The 15459-nt window shown below is 32.8% G+C and overlaps 1 protein-coding gene across 1 annotated transcript in view; it reads left to right on the forward strand.

The window, feature by feature from the left end:
• Positions 1 to 15459, forward strand: part of LOC150087527 (putative ATP-dependent RNA helicase DHX34) — a 57856-nt gene that overhangs the window by 30477 nt on the left and 11920 nt on the right. Inside the window, exons 11-15 of the mRNA XM_090371248.1 lie at positions 3115 to 3261; positions 4639 to 4784; positions 7980 to 8090; positions 10805 to 10926; positions 13579 to 13746. Of these exons, the coding sequence (XP_090227374.1) occupies positions 3115 to 3261; positions 4639 to 4784; positions 7980 to 8090; positions 10805 to 10926; positions 13579 to 13746 (694 nt within the window). The remainder of the gene's footprint in view (positions 1 to 3114; positions 3262 to 4638; positions 4785 to 7979; positions 8091 to 10804; positions 10927 to 13578; positions 13747 to 15459) is intronic.

Raw genomic sequence — 15459 nt, forward strand, 5'->3', positions numbered from 1 at the left:
ACAATATTTCTTAATAGGTATGAAACTTTTAGTAGCTTCCACGATTAATTCCTTAAACGCTTCCCACTTAGAATTTACTGTTAGTAACATTGTCAGTTGATCCCACTGTACAGAATTTAAAAACTGTCGGAGAGCACTGTACTCACCTTTACGGAAGCAAAAACCCTTTCCTTTATCCCTGATGGTAATTATATCTTTAAGTAAATCCCATATCAGTACACTGTGATCACTGCCACCTAGTGGTTCCTTTATCTGCAAATTCTTAATACACGAATGATCACTGCTGATAACTTTCTCTGGTTGCCTCTCAAACATGCTGCTGCAGAAAACAATCATCATCCAATAAATCCACAAAAGTCTGACTAGTATGTGAGTGACCAACCCACAAGTTCCAGTCAATATCTGGGAAGTTAAAATCCCCCATTATAAGACATTCCGATTTACTAGCCCACTCTATTTCTCTGTACAATTGTTCATTGTACTCATTCGAGTCATTAGGCCTATAACACACTCCTACTCTTATTTTTGCTTTTGCAGTGCTTATGTCACACCAAACTGACTCAGCAGTGCACTGTTCATCTATATCAACTGGATGCACTTCTTTTGATTTTATGTTTTTCTTAATTAACAGCATAACACCACCTCCCTTTCTATCCTGTCTATCCTTTCTGTACACATTGTATTCCCCAAATTCCAGTTCAGCATTCCTCATATCTGCGTGACACCATGTCTCTGCTATCCCAACAATATCCGCCTTTGATGTCTTGACCAACACTTCAAATTCATCAGATTTATTTACTATACTTCTAGCATTGGTATACATGCAAGCATACATGCTCCTACTCCTATTCTTAGTTACCCTAACACATCCCATATACCCACCTATTTCAGGATGACTGCCATCCATCCCTGAAACCCCCAACACCCCACGCTCCAGGTCGCTACTTATTCTAATAGAAGTTGTGCAAGAATCACCTTCACCTCTGTAATTAGTAATGTGCACTAATATTAGTCATGTTAGTAATATTAGTAATGAAATTAGTTAGGAATATTAGTAATGTTCACTAATTCTAATTTCTTCTGCAATTAGTAAATGTAAACAAATATCCAATAAGTTAAAATTTATGCAAGGATTATTCACTTTCTTGCATTGTTTTGCCAGTTTTTTCTAATTTTAATATTTCAAAATTTCAAAAACCTTCACTTTCAGATATCCCTTCATTTTTAATTTTGATATAATTGCTGAATGTTGCTGACATAGAGTAGAAGCATTATAGCATTGTAGCATTTTTTTTTTTGTAGCAGTCCTGTTCTCTTTTGGTGAACAACAGTCTTTGTTTTATTAAGAATGATGTCAGTAATGGGCAGCATTGACTTCCTTCCAAACTGCTTCACAGTTTGGAAGGAAGTTTGTATTTCATTGTTACCATGCTTGTACTGATGACAGATGTACATGTATATATGCAGTGTATCTGAAAAGTAATGAAACAAAAAGAAAAAAAAAATGTTCAAAAAATAATTTATTATGAAAATCAGTCAAAATAGTCCCCATAGAACTCTATACCTCTCTTTTAATTATTGAAAGCATTCTTGAAATTCCTCCAAAGCTATCTCCTTGAGATGATTGAAATTTCCTTTTCACCTTTATTTTTAACTTCAGAAAGAGAAGGTGCCTCCGTAGTCATGTGGGCAGGAGCAACAGTGCATAGCACACGCTTCTTGATTAGACTGGGGTTCGAGCCCATGACCACCAAATACGGAGGATACAGAAAGGTCAGGGAATGACCACTGCACATCTCCGGAGAAACATGGCATTAGTTGATAATGCTCCTAAAAACCAAATAACAAACAAACATCAGAAAGAGAAGTCAGATGGAGTCAAATATGTTGATTGGTTGGTTGGGGATCTCAGTAATCGTTTTTTGTGAAATAAATCTTTAAACAGTTAACAGAGAATATGCAGGTACATTGTTGTGCAGTAAAAATGAGTCCTTGTTTTTGTGAAAGTCTGCTCTGACCCATTGAATTCTTTGCAACAATTATATTTAGAAGTAATAGAATGATTATTGCAAATAATTCAGTGGTGAGATTAGACTTTCATGAAAACAAGAATTTTTTTTTTTTTTTTCAAGACAACACTTTTTGCATTCTGTATTAATTGTTTGAAGATTGTTATCACAAAAAAGATTGTTATCACAATTTACCATATTTGGCTCCAGCTGACTTCTTTCTCTCTTTCGGTAGTTAAAAATAAAGATGAAAGGGAAACATTTTTATACTATCCAAAATATCCCCAAGAATGTGACTAACCATCTCAAGGAGATAACTTGGAGGAGTGTCAAGAATATTTATTAGTGAAGGAATTACAATTACTACAATTAAAGTAGAGATATAACAAGTGCATAGAGTTCCATAAGGACTAATTTCTTAATAAATTATTTTTCTGAATATCTGCTTTTTTTTAGAATCCTTCTCATTAATTTTCCTGTGAACTTTCTGATAGCTATTGTACATAATGTGTGCATCAGTTACTGATATGCACTTTTTTATCTTTCTTTTTGGATACCTTTCATACAAGTAATATCTTTTCTAGAGTGGTGGAAAATATATGAATGTGAAAAAATTAAAATCAAAATGTGTGATATGTGATCATTTTAAAATGGACATTATAAGTTAGGATCATTTATGGCATAAGTTGTAACTGTTTTATGGCAGCCAACAATCCATTGCCACAGTTAACACTGGGCCATATGTTTTTTATGGCACATACAGATCTGATCATATAACAGCCATTCTAGCCATTGCTCTGTATACTATTATGGACCATGGCTTCTAGACGCATGAATTGCTCATTTCTGGAAAATTTTAATTTCTAATTTTTAGAAAATAAAAATTAGAAATTAAAAGCAGAAAATTCTATTTTATTAGTATTTTTCTTGATTTGTTTGAAAGTTAGACATATACATTGATTTTATCTCTATAATATATTTTAATTTTATTTTATCGATTAGACTCATATTTGAGTATAGTATTGTAATATGATTTATACAGGATAAGTTAACATTTAAAGTTTGAAGTTACTCTGTCTTAAGTAATTCTTATTTTTGTTTTCAGACATTATCAAATCTTAGTCAAGCATATTCCTATAAAGATCTTACTCTTTTGAAACTCATTGTATGTAGTGGACTTTATCCTCAGCTGGGCTTGGCAGATGAGCATAATTCTTATAAACCAGACTCTGAACAACTCTTTCACACAAAGGTAATTTGTTGATCATGAAGGATCTAAGGAACTTTTTTTCCTTTTTAAAAATATAATTTTTGATTTATATTTTAAATTTTTAAATTTGTAGCACAGAAATCACTTTTTTTAAAGAAAATTACATTTTCCAAATATAATTTTCTTTAAAAATGCATTAATGTACATTATACAAATGGTATTTATATTTATATCATGACTAATTTGAAACTGTTCATGTCCCATATATTTTTACTTCCAAGTTTGCAACAAGGGATTAAGATGCTTCTGACAGTTGACATAAGTTGTATTTTTGATCTTGAACATAGTTGATTCTAGAAAAATCTAGCACCTGCCTGCACATAAACCATATGTATTTAGTGACTTCAAAACCATAGTGTGTGAGTGTCCATGGCTTACTTTTTCACTATGTTTCTTCCTCTAGGTTTCTAAAAGAAACTGTTTAAAAAAAATAAATCGGACATAAATCTTTGCGTGTAATTTATTTTTTAGTTTGAGCGTACCTTCCTGGAAATGGCAATGGATATTATAGCATAATACAACTAGAGGATATAATTATCAATGTTCCACATAATAAAATTACCATTTACTTTTATAATACTTATTCTGGAATGTTCAAGAGAATTTATTGGAGAATTTTATAATTTAAAATTGCCTAATGTTCAAATTGCTTGATTCCTTATTTTCTTTTTGTTGCACTCTTTTAAATTTCAAATGAGCATATGAATGACTAATACTTTCCAGACAAGTTTGAAGGTTTGTTTGTTGTTTGTTTTGTACTTGTATTTGCAAATAAAGTAATAATTTTAATAATATTAATAATATTAAATTAAATAGCATACAAGCTAGTGCAATTGCATCATTTCTGTACATAGCCAACTACTTAAGTAGTTATGTAGTTTATGAATGTTCCACATAATAAAACTACCATTTACTTTTATAATACTTATTCTACAATGTTGAAGAGAATTTATTGAAGAATTTTGAAATTTAAAATTGCCTAATAGTCATTGCTTGATTCCTTATTTTCTCTTTGTTGCACTCTTTCAAATTGAGCATGTGAATGACTAATACTTACTAGTACTTAAAAGTCATAATTAATGACTGATACATACAAGTTAGTGCAATTTCACTAACTTGTATGCTAGTTAACTCCCTACGTAACCCAGTATGTTAGCCCTAAACTATTTTGTATTAAATTAAATTTAATAATATTAATAATATTAAATTAAATCTAATAATATTAAGGAACAGTATGGCCTTAGCAGCCTTTGTGCCATTAAACAACAAACCAACAACAACTAATAATATTAATTTTTAATAAAATATCTTATTTTAGAACAAACTTTTAAAATTGTTATCTCAATGTCATTATTGTAGGGAAAACATTTTGTTGTTTTGCATCCAAATGGAGTATTTGCCTTGGAACCTGATTTATTGCAACTTAGAGAAATGGATATTCAGCAGATCAGAAGTGTCACATCACGTACTCCTTTTAGCTATAAGCATCAGTTAATTGCATATGTGTAAGTATTATGATCACCTCCAGTGATAACCTGTCCTTATAGATCCATTTTGTGAATTAAAATTCAAGCTGCTTTAATATTAGTTTTCTTATACCCCAATAAGTACCACAAAATTTATTATTATTGATTATTTATAATTAATGTTCATTAATTAACTGTCCAAATGGCTATATCCTAGGTCCAAAACACTTTTGGGTATTGAATATGGCCTTTAGAAGGTTTCAAAAAATGTTTAAAGCACCATTAAATATGGTGCTTAAAAAGGCTGATCCTGAGTGACTTGCATGGACAATGAATACCCACACATTGTGAGATAACATTAATATGTCATCACAAAAAATGCATGAATGATTATTAACCTCTGTGCTTGTATATTAGCTTCAGTAAAATAATTACAGTGAAGTTATATAAACTCCTCTGGCTGTGGTGGCCATATTTCATATAAATGTAAATTTAGTTATTACTATTTCAGTGACAATATTCACTTGTGTACCCTCTGTGTGCAACCCAGTTTCTTTATGCTAGTATGTATATATGCCGAGTGGGCTAGCTAGGTGGGTAAAGTGCCTGCCTGGCAACCCAAAGGTCGCAGGTTCGAATCCCACCTTGGGCTTGGATTAGAGTAAAATGCAAAAAAAAAAAAAAACTTTGGGAGGTGCATTATGGCCACAGAAGCCAATGCGCTAACAAAAAAAAAAAAAAAAAAAATGTATATGATCAGAGCTTACGGTGGATTGTTGATTTTGTGAGTTTGTAAAAATGAAATTGTTTTCACTCAAATTTTTTTCATTTGTATTTACATGCCTGCATATCATAAAGAGAATGGTCCCTCAGTTGGATAGAAATACAAAAAGAATCCCTAAAAGAATTAATTGATAAAGAAAGGTCTGGAGGCCTCATTTTAGGAAGGATGTGGAGCTGCTAGAATGAGTACAGAGAAGAGCAACAAGATTGGTGAGGGAGCAAAGGGGTACTCTTACCAAGGAAGGCTTCAGTTCTACAAACTGAAGCATCTGGAGACTATGCACCTGTGAGGTGATCTGATTGAGATGTTTAAGGCCTTGAATGGATTGAGCAAGCTCAATGCTGATGGGATTCTTCCTCTTACTTAGACCACACACACGCAGAGGCAGACTGGGTCAAAAATTCTTACTTGGGAAAACTTGTAGCGGCCTCATACTAGTGTTTATATTCGTATTGTTTATGGCCAAAATCATACCAGCCTCTGGCCCACGATGGTTTCCCCGGTAAGCCTTATGGCCAGTCCATCCCTGCTCACATGTGAGGGAGCACAAATTCAAATTGAAGAAGGATAGTTGCAGAATAGATGTGTGGAAGTTTGACTTTAGCCAGTTGGTGGTTGATTGCGAGAATAAACTTCCATCTGTTGTTGTGGAAGTTTATAGCTTAAATAAATTCAAGGAAGAATTAGACAAACTATTGGAAGAAATGAATAGGTGAAATGGGAGGTGTAAGTTTTTTTTTTTTTTGACTAATGCTGTATAAGCTCACTTTCTTGCATCATTTGCCACTGCTAATGCTAAAATGCCAACTTCTTTTTGTTATGATGTTTTGTTATATCTTTATGTTAAAAAATGACAATTTGAGAAAGATGTTACAAAAATCTGAAAATTAATAAATAAATAAATAAAATAAGTACAGCCAGGCCTCGCATAACGCAAGTTCGATTAAAACGTTTTTCAGTTACCGCTATTTGAAAAAATTATTCCACTTTACACAATGCAAATTTCCAGTTAACGCGATTTTTTTTTTTTAAATTTGTGTTGAAAAAGATTTGAATCTCACATTAAGCTTGCTGCGCGTCAATTAACAAACGTTTGTCTGCTGCCCGCCTCGGTGTGTTTCATCAGCCATTGGAAGAAGCCCTTGTTACTTGTTTGGCCCCCCGCTAATAAAGTCAATGTAGGCTTGCATTTAAAAATTCTAATTTTTAAATGAGCCAGATGAAAATGTTACCGCGAAAGAGATAACAGTAAAAGAACTAGATGAAATCTTTCGTATCGCAGAGAACCTCAAACAAAAGGTTTGAGGTTCTCTGCAATATTTATTTCGCTAGGGCCCAGAGAAGATTGTTGTCGGCTATCGGAAACTGATTGATGAAAAGAGAAAGTCAGCAGTGTTCAAATATTTCAGCGACAGTCATTTCTTCATTGTGTATTTTATGTCAGAGGTTCCCAAACTTTCTCGATTCACGGCGCCCTTAGTGTCTCAGTAATTTTTTCATGGTGCACCCAGGCCAAAATAAATACCTAACAGTTCTGTTTAGGTCCAAACAACTAAGAAATGTTGAAACCATGAACTACCTCGAGCTATTAGTTTGTGCGGTGTCCAACAGATGTCGAGTATCGCTGTGTTTCCCTCAAAAATTTAAAATATTCCGCGGCGCACAGTTTGGGAACCATTGTTTTATGCAATAAACATTTAATTCTATAATTATTTTCATTATCTTTTACATTGGATACAGTTAAAAAGTTATTTAAAAAGTATTTTTAAAATTCTCTATGGACATTCCTGAAGGTCAAGGACCAATTATAATTTTTCCTATTGATTATTATATTTGATTAACACTTTTCCGTGCGATGCGCTCGTGGGACGAATTAATTGCGTTAATCGAGGCCAGCCTGTACAAGTCAATAAAAAAACAAAATATTTGTTTGAACTGTGTTTTTGGTTTAAAACTTTTAACATGACTTTTATTTAAAAATAAAAATAATTCAAAAAGTTTTTAAAAAATTGGTAAATATATTTCTGTAACTTCTATCTAGGGTCACATTACATGCTTGAATCTGGCAAAAGAAAAAAAAAAACTTTATTTTGTTTTTAAGTAAAGCAGTTTTTAATTTAAATAAATTAACAATTTGTTATGTAACTACTAAGATTAAATATATAATTCCTGCTGAATTGATCAACATATTGCAAAATGCATGGTTCATTGACATTATCTTTTAAAAAAGAATTAACCTGGCTGTGAATTTTACCGATAAGAATAAAAAATTGTTAAAAACTCATGGTTATATCATCCATTTTGGGCATTAAATCATGCTGTTCATTAAGCTTTCCGGCTGGATATTTTTGTAGCAGTTGTTTTCTCAATATTGTTATTTATTAAACCAGATAACATGTTATCATGTTTTTTTTATTTTTTTTTTTATTTTGTATTTTCCTTCTATTTAGATCTCTTTTGGAGACTACAAAGCCATATTTGGTTAACTGCCTTAGAGTCCCAAGTGCTCATACACTGCTACTTTTGGCTCATTGTTTGGACACAAATCAAGATTTCACTCGGTAAGATATATGAATTTTAATAGTTTTTATTGTGGTGAATTCTGAATTACTGCTAATCTGAAAATTTACTGTAATAAATAATCCACTAAATAGTGACCAGTCAGTCCCCTCTGTGCATAATTTTTTTTGTTGTTATCAAAATGTATAATATTGTATTAATTTGTATATTAAAATAAGGAAAAATTAAATATTTTGTGATATCAGTTTCTTATAGTTAATGTTATTCATACCATAATTCAATTTCTATTCAATTAAAGATTCTATTCTATTCTGCTTACATACATTAAGAGGTGTGCTAGAATAAATAAAAGTTTTACAAATTTTACCAATTGTTATTTAAAAATTGCCTGAAATATATGAAATGTATTATTATAATATATTCAGGACTTTTTTTCCACTGTTTGGTAGTAAAAGAATTATTAGCTTTAGTTTTATTTTCACAAAATTTATATACGAAAAGGCAAATTATTGACTAAGAGTTCAGCTAGTCAATTTTGTTATGTTGTTCCGATAGTTGAGGAAGGAACTCTTCACATTTTACTAATGTTGCTAATGAAGCTAAACTTTCAATATAGCAATGAAACCATACTTAATTTAAGTATTATTTCATTTATCCATTACTTGGAGAGGATGAAGAGTCGATAATGCCCAGAAGATTCTCTGTAATTCTTGCCGCCTCCGTAGCCAGGTGGGAAGGAGCAGCAGTGCGTAGCACACTCTTCTTGATTAGACCGGGATTCGAGCCTGTCACCACCAAATACGGAGGATGCGGAAAGGTCAGGGAATGACCACCGCATATTCCCGGAGCAATATGGCCTTAGTTGCTAATGCTCCTAAAAACCAAATAACAACAACAACAACAACTGTAATTCTTGTATGCAGGAGTGTGCAATGTTACTTTCTGGAAGAATTTCTGCACTGAGATGAGAATGTTGGGAAACTCTCAAGCATAAAGGCAAGTAAGGCTCCTGAAGTTGATGGATATACCCAGTAATTTTGAGGGAGGCCATCAGGAAGTGTATTGAACCAAGAAGTTATGAGAGTACTTTTGGATTAGAGAAGTGCTAATGTATCACCAATACATAAGGGTGGTTCTAAGAGCAAAGTTGGTAACTACAGACTGGTTAATCTGACTTCAGTGGTAAAGAAAATCTTAGAAGCATTGATTAAGAGTGCAATCCAGAGACATTTAGATAGATCTGGCATTCTGAATAACGTATAGGTTTGTTAATAAGAGAAAACCATGTTTAATTTAATTAAATTAATAAGCTATTTTGACAGTTACTCATGTAAGGAACAATTTTGACTTAGTTTATTTGGATTTTAGCTTGGCATATGACTCACTCCATCGTGAGAGGTTATTGTATAAGCTGGAACATGTTGGAATTGCTGGGCAGCTGCAGGGCAGAAGGCAGAGGGGTGTGATTGATGGATATTCTTCAGATTGGTGTAAAGTCAGAAGTGGGGTCTCTGAGGATCAGTTCTGGACCACTGTTGTTTCTGATTTTCATAAACAACATCATTGATGATGGGATAGGCGGCTTGATGCCAAAATTTGCAAACAATGTAAAAGTTGGTAGAGTAGTAACAATCAGTGCCAAGCTGCTCTCTTTTGGGATGACTTGAAGAAGCTGCAAGAAAGCTCAGAAAAGTGGCAGGTATGTTTCAATGCAGCAAAATGCAGGGTCTTACACTTGGGGAATAGCAGCCCCAAAATAAATTATATACCTGATAGGGTTGAATTAAAAACAGGAGAGGAAGAAAGGGATCTGGGAGCTACAATACAAGCAAATATGAAGTTTTCTGAGCAGTATAAACTCAGTATAAACAGGCAGCCAGAGTAGCCCATGGTGTCCTATCGATGATTTATTGAATGCTATCTTGTAGAGATATGGAGGTCATTGTTCCACTGTATAAGGCAATTGTAAGACCACATTTGGAATGTTGTATCCAAGTGTGGAGACCTCATCTTAAAAAGGACATTGATCTTCTTGAAAGCGTCCAAAGATGGGCAACTCGCATGGCGAGATTGGCAAAAGGGCAACCATATGAGGAAAGACTCCATATATGTGGGCTACAGAACTTGACAGCCAGGCACCTCAGAGGAGTCCTGATTTATGATTTATGAGGTGACTCTGAGGTTTGTAAAATGAACCAGAGTGGAATTTTCACTGTTATAGAGAATTCCAGAACTTGGGGGTATAAATTCAAATTACAAGGGAAGAGGTTTAGACAAGATTGTAGGAAGGTTTCTTTTAGCCAGAGAGTTGTTGATTGCTGGAACAGGTTGCCTTCACAGGTAGTTGAGGCTGATGGTTTGAATAAATTCAAAGGTCAATTGGATGGTTACCTATGTGAGGAGGGAAGCAAATAATTTGTATTTTCTTATTTATGCTTCCCACCACCCAGCCAGTGCAGCAAAAGCCCGTGGCTTCCTTGCACTATAGGGCTATTGCTATTACTGTTACTATAAAATTATATTATGAGGAAAATATTTTTCTCCCAAAAATTGGAGTGGGAAAACTATGCAGATATATATATATATAATATTCCAACTCCAGTTTTTATTTTTTATAAATTCCATGGCAAAATGGGAATAAATCTTATTTAAAATGTTTTGACTTCGTTATTTATATTATTGCATAATACATAACGATAGGTTTTTTTTATTTATTAGCCAAATGAATGCTAACTTAGATGTTAATTACTGTTAGGATAGTTTGTGATGGGTGGTTGGAACTTCAATTTCCTGATGCTGAAAAAGCCCAACAGATTTTTATCCAAGCAGTTCACATAAGGGATACATGGCAGGAACTTCTTGAGAAGACTTTTCAAGGTAAGAGGTGAATGATATGAATTTTATTTTTGGGATCTACCTCTTTTGAATTTATTTTAAATTTGGAGTACCACTTTTTTTATTAATAATAAGTGTTTATAAAATAATAAGAGGAGTTTACTTCAATATAGATACTCTCCAGAAATTAAAACGAAAAAATCGACAAACTTACATTAGAGTAACAAATAATTAAAAACCAATTTAATACAATTAAAATCAATTTAACACAATTAAAAATCAATTTAATGCAATTAAAAATATTAAAAAGAATCTAATGAAAATATTCAAAACGATTTTCCTTCCTGAAGCTGACAACGCTTTTCGACCGTATGTTGTGATCACAGGAATGAAAATTACCGAATAGTGTTGGACACGAAACTTAAATAGTGATTATTTGTCTATGCGCATGTGCGTAAAGGTCCACGCATCGGAGATCAAATATGGCTGACAAACACATTAACAGAATTCTCGTGTAATTTAATTTCTACGGTTTCTGCAATTAATAGTCATGTATAATTACGTTGGACATTAATTATTTTGGCCTCGTTAAATAAAAAAGTATGTTTTTCGTTAATGGCATGAAAGGCTAATTCTGATGCTGCTGAACGAGAAGCACGAACTGAGGCTTCATGTTGATTTACATGAATATTCAGAGAAAAACACTTTGAACCTTGGTAAGACGAGTTGCAATCACCGCAAGAAATGTTGTATACCAGGTCATTAATTTGTGTTGCGAACGCAGAAAGAACCAAGCGATTGTTCAGTATAGTGTGTAATTTCTGTATTGGCCTGGCCACAATTTTAAATTTGGTATCTTTAAAGAATATATTAAGCTGTTTGTACCATTGTTCAACATATGGGACAGAAATAAAGTATTTTTTGATATTACTATTGTTGGTTGGTGTAGTATTTTGTATACTATCCTTAGCCTGTACCCTAATTCAGTTTATTTTGGCAAGGGGATAACCCCTGTTTAAGAACCTGCTAGTTAATATTGCTAGTTAAATTATGAGCTCAGAAATACAAATATTAACTATCAGGTTTCTGGAGAGTATCATAGGAAGTGCTCTACATACTATATTGAGGTAAATTCCTCTTATTATTTTACAAATATTAATATCAACATAGAACATATTGAGCATTTCAGCTCTGATTCATACTATCTAATTAATAATAAGTGTATATTTTTAAGTTATTTTTTTATTCAAAGAGGTATTTAGAGCCACATGACATAAATAAAGTATGAATAATTTATCAGTTATTAATTTGCTTTATAAGTGTAATCTTTATTTTTCCTTTTTTCCCATTTTTTCTTCCTCCATGCTAAACTGGAGGAAGGAAAAATGTAAAAAGAATGATATTATAAGAGAAACAACAATTTTTTTAACGGAAGGTCTTGTCAGCCCATTATGGTAAGCTACTGTAAGGTAGTCACATTTTGATATAATTTACTTACATTTTAGAAAGCTTTTGATGGAGTTCCACGTTGAACATGTTTATGCACAAGTTAGAGGATTGTGGCATTCGGATAGGGTAAAGGTATGGTTACCAGAAGATTGAGTGTAGTTATAAATGGACAGATTTTTAAATGGACCATTATGAGTGGGGATTCCTCAAGGTTGTTAGTAATGAGAACAAAGAAATATTTACTGCAACCGGACATAGTCAATTATACAAGTGGTATAAAAAATGGCAATTGAGCTTTAATGCTAGTAAATTCGTTATTCTTTGATTGTGTTACAGCAGTCCGAAGTTGAATTATCTACTGGCATGTGACAAAAGATGAGAAGGCCTTGAGGGGTTGTAATAAACTCTAGTATGAAGTTCTCTCAATGGTAGATTAAAGTTGGAAGGACAGCAAATTCGGTACTTTGTTCAATATGGCCTAAGATGACATACCATGAAGCCACCAGCAGTAACAACATCATCATTGGGTACTGTCAATGATATACTGGAATTTTGCTAGTACAGATATAGATAATTATTTTAGTGTGTACATTAATGATTAGACCACATCTTGAATACTGTATCAATAACAATGTGGGATACTGCCAATTTAATTTTTAGTAAAATATATAAACTTAATTGAAAGGTACAAGGGATGGCAATAAGACTAGTTAGAATGCGGAAAGATACTCACATAGGAAAAGACTCTAGTTCTTTTAAGTTCCAAGTACAGAACCTAGGCATCATCCTGGGGATTTGATTATGATATGTAGACTATGAAATGGTTGAGCAGACTTAAACTTAGTGATGAAAGCACATTTTTTTCTCTTTAGGATGACAAGCAAGGGAACATAGATTCCAAATTAAGCAAAGATATTTGTAGATAGCATGTAAGGAAATTGCCCTTAGTCAAAAAAGTGATTAATTATTGGAACAAGTTGCTATGTGACCTTGTGGAGATAGAGAGTTTATGTAGATTTAAAGAGATATTAGATAAGTCTTTGGAAAAAAAGTAGATAAAAAGATAAAACTTGGAGACATTTTCTTTTGTCTCATTTTTATTTATATTAAATTTATTTATATATATTATTTATTTATATATTTAATTTTATTTATTTTTGGCATCAGATGCTATATACCCTTTGTTTCCTTCCATCATCAATTAATCACATTTTTACTAAAGGAAATGAAATGCTTTATTCTTAGAATGCTGCCAACAAGAAAACCAAGATCAAGAAGTGAGTTCAGAAGTAAAGAAAATGCAGAAAGAACTCTCTGTTTCCATCGATAAGTTCTTACATCAAGAATGTTTGCATGCGATACGTCGTCTTCTAGCTGCTGATATAAAAAATTTATACGTGGGTCCTGAAGAAGGTAAAAGTATAACTGAATTATTATACCTCAAATATAAATATAATAAGTAGGTTTTTTTGAAGAGAACTGGAACGATGTGCAAGCAGCATTTTAAAATTCTACATTTTTCCTGAAAAATGTAGAATTTTAAAATGCTAAAATTTTAATAGTCTCAGTAAAATTCTACATTTTTTACTGAACCTTTGTCTGCTATAACATGTTGAATGTTATGTATGGTAAGACACAGTATAGCACATGTTAAAAATTAATATGAAAAAAAAAAAAAAGTTACAGTGCTCCAAGAAATAAATAATATTTTCCCCTAATCTTATCCATTCAGTGGAGCTCAGTTTGTATGTGTGTGTTTTGATTTTATGTTAGCAAATTCATACCAGTCAGGCAATTATAAGAACATGTTGAACAGGTGTGGAGAGGAAGAATATTTAAAACTATAAAGATGTGTTACGTAACAGTACCCAAATTTTGCAGTTAACCTGAAATTAATAAACCAAAAGAAAAAAAAAATTAACATTATACAGTTCTCTCTGTCTCTTTCTCATCCCATTCTTTTCATTTTGAGAAATAAATAAATAAATGTCTATTTATACTGTGGACAGCCACAGCCAGAAGAGGTTATTCCCATTCAATTCCCTTTGTTTCCACATTTTCCCTAATCTGATCCCTCCATCTTTTCCAGGGTTTTCCTTTCAGCGTCTTCTTATCTTATACAACTTCGTTGCCCCCTCCATAGCCAGGTGGACAGGAGCAGCAGTGCGTAGCACACTCTTCTTGATTAGACCGGGGTTCGATCCCGTGACCACCAAATATGGAGGATGCGGAAAGGTCAGGGAATGACCATCGCATATCCCCGGAGCAATGTGGCCTTAGTTGCTAATGCTCCTAAAAAACCAAATAACTAACTAACTAACAACTTAATTGTAATTTTTTTTGTTGTAGTCAATATGACAGTGCGGCAGCTAACAATGGGCTGTATATTTAAAGAAGAAAAGAAGGTAATCAAATTTTCATATATTTAAAATGTTATAAATTCAATTTTTAGAATCCAGTTTGACAACTAAATGCCCATTTCAAGATAGAGGATACATAGAAACCTGGCTCACATCCTCTCTTCTTGGAAATACATGATACACTACCTGGATATAGAGAACCATGAAATTAAAGAAGTTTCATTAACAAGCTTATGAACTTAGTGCTCTAATAGGAGTAGTGATTCATAGATACTTCTCGATCCCTGTTCCCCATTTTAATATATAGTATTCATTAGTCATTGATTATTCCAGAAAATAAAAATTGATAGATTAAGTTCAGTTCATTTGGTTCAGTGTTCTCTCATGTAAAATGAAACCTTATGATTTGATTTGTATCCGTATCTTCCTCGCTGTTTCAACCTAGGATTGGGTTAAGTGAATCAAAGCCTTCCATCTTTTACTGTCTTCCCAAAATCTTATCTTCTGTCATTCTCTCCCATTCAATTTCCTTCTTTTCCACATATTCCCTAATCTGATCTATCCATCTTTTCCTGGGTCTTCCTCTCAGCCTCTTCTTATCCATTTTCATCTCAAGCATTCTTCTTGGTATTCTGTTCGATTTCTTAGTATTCTGTATTTCTTGTATTTAATTTCTTGGTATTCTGTATTATTTTACCATTTAACGAGCATAATATCTATGATTATTTTGTGCAAATCCAAACCAATAACATTAATGCATGCATCT

The sequence above is a fragment of the Mastigoproctus giganteus genome, chromosome 4 (assembly GCF_048544385.1).
Source record: "Mastigoproctus giganteus isolate SK-2022 chromosome 4, ASM4854438v1, whole genome shotgun sequence".
Taxonomy (NCBI): Eukaryota; Metazoa; Arthropoda; class Arachnida; order Uropygi; family Thelyphonidae; genus Mastigoproctus; species Mastigoproctus giganteus.